This window comes from Triticum aestivum, chromosome 7D, assembly GCF_018294505.1.
Source record: "Triticum aestivum cultivar Chinese Spring chromosome 7D, IWGSC CS RefSeq v2.1, whole genome shotgun sequence".
Taxonomy (NCBI): domain Eukaryota; kingdom Viridiplantae; phylum Streptophyta; class Magnoliopsida; order Poales; family Poaceae; genus Triticum; species Triticum aestivum.
This window is the reverse complement of record NC_057814.1, coordinates 30,603,159-30,609,528: the sequence shown is the minus strand read 5'-3', so window position 1 is coordinate 30,609,528 and position 6,370 is coordinate 30,603,159. Positions and strand designations below refer to the sequence as shown.

Here is a 6,370-nt window from a genome sequence, read left to right as displayed (position 1 = left end):
CAACGTCCCCAGCACAGCACACCACAGGCACAGCTAGCCCAAGACCAAACCACCCGAGCCGGCCGCCAGCCTAGCCCACCCCCACCACGCCACGCCACTCCGCCAACCCCCTCTCCCTTTCCCCACCCCCTTCCGCCGTCGTCAACCCCACCGCCGCCCGGCCTACCCAAATCCCCTCTCCCCGCGCCCCCCGAATCCCGCCGCCCCTCGCAGATCCGGCGCGCCGGTGGCCGCCGCAGCAGCGCTCCCCGCCCGCCCAAACCCTAGCCCCCCCTCCCCCCTGCGCGGAGATCTGACTGACTGACATACGGGGGCGAGGCGGCGGCGCGGAACCGGGGCCCCGAGGAGATGGGGGACTTCAACGTGGCGCTGGTGATCGTGGCGGCGGTGGTGAGCGTGCTCGTCCTCCTTGTCAGCGTCTACCTGCTCGTCAACTACCAGCACCCCGACGACGCCAACCAGGCCTGGTTCCCCAAGCTCGTCGTCGTGCTCGGCATCACCGTCGCCGTCCTCTCCATCCTCATGCTCCCCGCCGACGTCGCCAACCGCCAGGCCTGCAAGCGGGCCGTCTACAGCGGCGCCTGCGCCCTCACCCTCCCCATGAAGACGCTCTGGCTCGTCGTCTACATCATCGACGCCGTCCTCGTCTTCCTCGTCATCCCATTCGCCATGTTCTACTACGAGGGCGACCAGGACAAGTCAGTCTCGATTCTTGCTTCCTCTATCCGCCTCCGCTTGCTTCGCTGGCTGACTGCCTAGATCCGCCGTGCTCTGCTCCTGCGTCCAGGTCCGTCGGGAAGAGGCTCAAGAGCGCCCTCATCTGGGTCGTCGCGTCAGCAGTCGTCTGCGGCCTCGTCCTCGGCATCCTATACGGTGCGTGCAGATCGCCCTTACCTTTTGTCTGAATGCCCCCATTTGTTTTGCTCTGCTCACCCTTAATCTTCTTCGAGAGAGTTTGAACCGATTTGAGCTTCAAATGTGGCCCTGCTCACCTGAATCTCGAGGTGCTGCTCTGCACTTCGATTGTAAATTGGAGGAGCCTCCAGCTTCAAAGCTTTCACGTTTTTCCTCCGTGAGCAGTCAATGCTGTATAGCCAGATCTGAAATTGCTACTGTCTTCGTTCATGGATTCATCCTTCCTCTGCGTATCTAGTGGTGCCCATTATTAGACCTCTGAATTGTCTACTCTCACCACTTGTTTTGCTGTCCTAGGTTGCAGCTTATACATTTGGACTGGTTAATCCTACCTGTGTTTCTCTAGTGCCCATTGTACCTCTGAATTGTGTTTTTTCACAGCTTGTTTTGTTGTACTAGGCAGTAGGTTTTACATTTTCACTGTTTAGTATTCACCGTAGGGAACATAGAGAACAACACATCATTTTGTCCATGTCATTTTCGCAATGGTGGGCAGTGTCCATGTTTCTTCATCACATCACATAAAACTTACTTCATGTTACTACTGGCCAGGCTTCATTCGTGGTTCATCCTTGCTGTGTATATCTATCTTTTACCCATTTGGACTCCTGATTTTTCTACTGCGCCCACTTGTTTTCTTGTCCTAGGTTGCATCTTATACGTTTGGACCTCTTAGTTTCAACCACCTAGGAAACGTAGAAAACAACATTTCATTTTGTCCTGCTCATTTGGCACATCGGCCATGTTTCTTGCTCCCATCAGATAGACCCTTCATGCTTGTACCTGCATGGGATGAATTATACCTCCATTGATGTGAACTGCTTACAATGCGTGATGTTTCACTTTATACCTCTCGTGATGTTAACTTCTTACTAATCCGTGATGTCTTGACTTTACCTGACTGCACTTCCACTTTGTTCCTTCAGCACTTATTGGTAAAGTGGACTTCACTGTCAGGCACCTCTCTTCATCTGTCCAGGCTTTTCCAAACCCAAACCAGTTCGGTGCATTCACAAGTGGCCAACCTTGCATTGCTCCATTGACCCGTCAGGTTAACCCGCTGATGGAATCATGCTTTCCTGTGTTTCACTTCATCCAGCTCATCATTTCATATTTTTCATCTGGCGACTGACTTGTTTTATGGTTTCTTTTCTTCAGTGTTCAGCTAATACTGCACCTCCTAACTCCCAAACAACTTGGACAATGCGCGCTACATTCCCCGAATACGTGGTTGCCCTTGCTACCATTGTTGGATCTGTGCTCTTCACAGTGAGTTTTACTTCAATGTTTACAATTAGGTTGATCACTGTTTTTTGTAGAGCTAGCATCTGATAGGTTAGTTTGTAGTTTTGTTTGTTTCTTGGACAAAGCTGTATGAGAAACAATTTTAACCATGTATTTTTTCCCCAATTGTTTAACTGTTGCATGCAATCATGCTGGCCTCTTTGTGTACAGTTCTGGCTTGGCATATGTTAACAACTCTGTTTATTGTATAGATATTTGGTGGTGTTGGCATTGCTTGCCTTCCATTGAGTCTTATATTCTCGTTTGTCCGGCGTCCAAAAGCTGTCATCACACGCTCACAATATATAAAGGTGTGTATAGTTTCATATGCTTTATTTTCGTTATGGAGACTGTTTGCCTCAACTGATTACAGTGAAAGTTTCTGTTTCATGTAATTATTGTGTGATTTAGATATCGATCTGACCTTGAGGTTGAAAATGTTTCCTTCAGGAAGCTACTGAATTAGGTAAGAAGGCCAAGGAATTGAAGAAGGCAGCGGAAGCCCTTCACCAAGAAGAGAGAAGTGGGAACAAAGGCAGAAAATGGCGCAAAAACGTGAAGGCTGTCGAGAAGGTATGCTTGCCCTTCAAACAGATGATATGCTTTGAAGCTTTAATTGTATTCATACAAACCATTCTCTTTAATATATTGTACATCTTTCTGTGATGTTCTGTTATGCTATTAACTAATATTATATTTAACTTTCTATCTTAATCATTAGGAGTTGTTACTTTTGGAAAATGACATGAATGCTCTAGAAGAGATGTACCCTCAAGGAGAGAAGGTAACTACTCGTGAATTCTCATATTCATTGTTTTTATGGTTGTCACTTACTCTTGTCCTGACATCCATTATGGTGCAGGCTGAGGCTACCTGGGCTTTTACAGTGCTTGCTTACATTGGAAAACTCATATTCGGCATTGTTGGGTAAGTGTAAATATGTATCTGAACTGTACATTCATTCAGTATAATGTATTTGCAATTGGGTTGGTCTGACAATGATTTATGATCTTAGGTTAATTGTATCGATTGCTTGGGTTGCACATATTATCATATACTTGTTGGTTGATCCTCCTCTATCTTCTTTCCTGAATGAGATCTTCATAAAGCTGGACAGTGTTTGGGGTACATTTCTGATCCTTGATATTGTTCTCAACTTATCCAGTTAGCCTCTGTGAATAAACTGATTAATATTTTGTTTGTGTTAACTGATTAATCTTTTGTTTTGTGTACCAGGTCTGCTTGGGACTGCTGCTTTTGCATTCTTCTGCTTCTATCTCCTCATTGCAGTGATTGCTGGAGAAATGATGCTTGGCCTGAAATTAGTTTTCATCACCATTCACCCAATGAAGTAGTTGACTTGTGCCATGACACTATTTTCTTTGTGGTGTCCTTTTTTTTACATTTACTAATATACGTTTAACTTGTTTCAGATGGGGAGGAACGTTGATGAACTCTTTCCTGTTTAATGTTGGACTGATCCTACTTTGTTCCATCAGGTATACTGCCGATGTCTTCTGTTAGAAGTCCATGTCTTCCCGTAACTTCCAATGAAATGTTTGAAGGCTGTAACTTTACAAGAATTAAAGAATGTAGTGGAGATACGTGGCAGATCTAAAGAAGTTGTTTCCACAAAGCATTAGGACAGTAGTTTCTGTTATTAGTCAGTAATAGTGAATACTTGGAAGTGCACATCCCTGAAGCATTGATTTAGCATGGGTATATAACTTGGGCCTGGGTCCAAATCCTCTGCTATTACTGTACCACAGTTACGGTCACTGCTGTGTGGGTGAATAATGGCCTCTGTATGAACGCAAACCACTCGTTCTTTAAGAAGCCCTCTCTTGAATTTCCGCGCTTGTGTATTTTGCAGTGTGATTCAGTTCTGCGCGACAGCTTTTGCGTACTACGCGCAAGCAACTGCAGCTCAGGAGATCTTTGGCCACACGCTGCAGTCTCTTCGTGGTATTAAGTATCTCTACAAGTAAGTCTTGAACCAGCATGCAGTCAGTAGAACTATCAACCTGCAGTTGTTGTTGCTTGAATAGTTGAATCTATATCGCTGTAGACACCAGAATCTCAGAAATTTGTATTCATACCGCTATTGAACATCTGAATATGCAGGTACAATGTTTTCCAGTACGGCTTTGTTGCCCTTGCCATACTCACCCTCTTCTACTATGCACTTTTTGTAAGTCCTTTTTTGAATTACTCAGCTAATTCTCACCAAATTCTGTAAAAGCCGAGCTTATTTTAATCACCATAATCTTTGTCCAGGGATGGCGAAAGAGGAAACCGACAGGAAGATTCCAGCTCTCAAGTTAATTTTCGGTTTGCTCTGTAAGCAAAGCCTGACAAATTCAACATCATATTTGTTCCTGAGTGATAGTTTGGTTAGCGATGTATATGATCTTCAAACCGCTTTCTGGAAGAGTTGGGGAGTTTTCATGGGTGTAAATTAGCGGCGACGAAAATCTTGGAAGATGGAAACACCCACGGACACGGATGTTAAAGTAGAAGAACCTAGTTTCCTTTGTAATGTACACATTCCTCGTCTTGGTTCTTTTCTGTATTATTGTTTTATGATCATCAATTGGCTGATGTTACTATTGAAGTTTGATTGGTCTCTGAGAGAGATGTCCTCTGTGTCCCTTTGTTGTTCCTTTGCTGTTATGAGTTAAATTAGTCCAGTTCTCTTCTTTTGTATGTATCATTCTGTGATTACCATGCAAACTTGTAGTCCCTCTGTCCCAAAATAAGTGTTTTAACTTTAGTACAACTTTGTGCCAAAATAAGTGTCTCCAACTTTGTACTAAAGTTAAGACACTTATTTTGGGACGGAGGGAGTAGATTGCATCAAGGATGGCTTGTCTTGATCGCCTATTGTTGTTTATCTGTCTTTCTGGAAATTGCACTTTGCTTTTCTTTTGAAACTTTACATCTCTGCTGTTTGCGTGTCTGACACTATTCACCTTGATTTCTGTATTGACAAGTGCTGATACGGCAAGACAACTTGCAAAACAAAGAGTAGATAAACCTGCAAAGGCTGCTGGGCAGGGTTTGGTACATGGGATAATCACAAACGCATTTGGGAATTGTAATTACACAGAATTATTGATTCATAATCTGTAAAAGCAAAATGAAGCAAGCGCAAACTTCGCCATGTGAAATGCGAGTGAGCACAAAAGTTGTGTCTTCATACTAACTGCTTTGAGCAAAAAAAAAAGTATGGCTTCGTTCATCCAACACACTTCGAGCACCAATAACTACACCTTTTTGAGTTTTATGTTCTATGTCTTTGCTAGTGACGTGAGAGTTTAGAAGAAACATATATGAACAATAATGAATAGTCAAAACTTTAGTCAACTTAGCAGCTCAGAAGATGTGATGCTGCTGAATGGTGTCTAGCTCATGAGGAGTTAACTAGCATAACCATAATAATGGAATAAATGCATGAAGGAATTCATCATACGTTGTTGATGCGGGCATTAAGCTCAAATGGATATGTATCCGGTTTTCCCAAGTCAAAGTATATGCAAATAAACTCCTTAAATCAGCAGAGGTACTAGTTAGACTATCTGAATGTGAAGAACAATCACTTCCCTCGGTTCATTTCTCGTATGTACCATACTGTGATTACAATATAAACTTCTCATATGTTTCATACTGTCTTGATCATATATGTTTGCATGCCTTCCTAGAGTTGCAGTTTGCGTCTAAACCGTAAACTATGATTATATGCCGATCATGCATCAGACTTGCAGAGTTAACAGAGATTACATTGTTCTCAATGGGGCAAAAAGTCTGTCAGAGAATCAGGTTCAGGATGTTTGATCTGCAGCAATACACTTTCCTATCAATTTTTCATGGTTTATGGATTCTTAGCGGGCACATACGCGCCGCCGCTCCGGACTTTGTCCACAATTTATTCCAGTTTCTTCTAAAATCTCAACTCATCGGCAAGAGAACACATGAAATGTTTAGTAATGATTCTATAGTCATAACCCGATGACCAATGGAAGCAACATAGAAAAGGTGCATACGGTTTAGAGATACATAAAGACATAGTGGGCAATGCTTAAAACTCCGGTGAAATTAGCGCGTGATAAGTGTGATGCTGTCGAATGTCATGTAGTTCATGATGAGTAACAGTGTTTCTCATGTTGTCCAC

At 43.6% G+C, this 6,370-nt stretch overlaps 1 protein-coding gene across 1 annotated transcript; it reads left to right on the top strand.

The window, feature by feature from the left end:
* The first annotated feature begins 81 nt into the window (after window positions 1-81).
* LOC123164976 (LIMR family protein Os06g0128200) lies at window positions 82-4,836 on the top strand. Its single transcript, XM_044582602.1, has 14 exons — window positions 82-698; window positions 788-873; window positions 1,842-1,966; window positions 2,074-2,184; window positions 2,412-2,510; window positions 2,650-2,772; window positions 2,921-2,983; window positions 3,062-3,126; window positions 3,215-3,324; window positions 3,436-3,550; window positions 3,633-3,698; window positions 4,073-4,183; window positions 4,324-4,390; window positions 4,477-4,836. The coding sequence occupies exons 1-14, from the start codon at window positions 349-351 to the stop codon at window positions 4,522-4,524; spliced, it is 1,539 nt and encodes a 512-aa protein (XP_044438537.1). The 5' UTR covers window positions 82-348; the 3' UTR covers window positions 4,525-4,836.
* Window positions 4,837-6,370: the final 1,534 nt, after the last annotated feature.

Bases quoted from the DNA above. Each gene is read 5' to 3' on its own strand.
- LOC123164976 (XM_044582602.1), top strand. From the start codon at position 349: ATGGGGGACTTCAACGTGGCGCTGGTGATCGTGGCGGCGGTGGTGAGC. The intron at 874-1,841 runs GTGCGTGCAGAT...TTGTTCCTTCAG, and splicing joins CGTCCTCGGCATCCTATACG to CACTTATTGGTAAAGTGGAC. The intron at 2,185-2,411 runs GTGAGTTTTACT...TTTATTGTATAG, and splicing joins TTGGATCTGTGCTCTTCACA to ATATTTGGTGGTGTTGGCAT.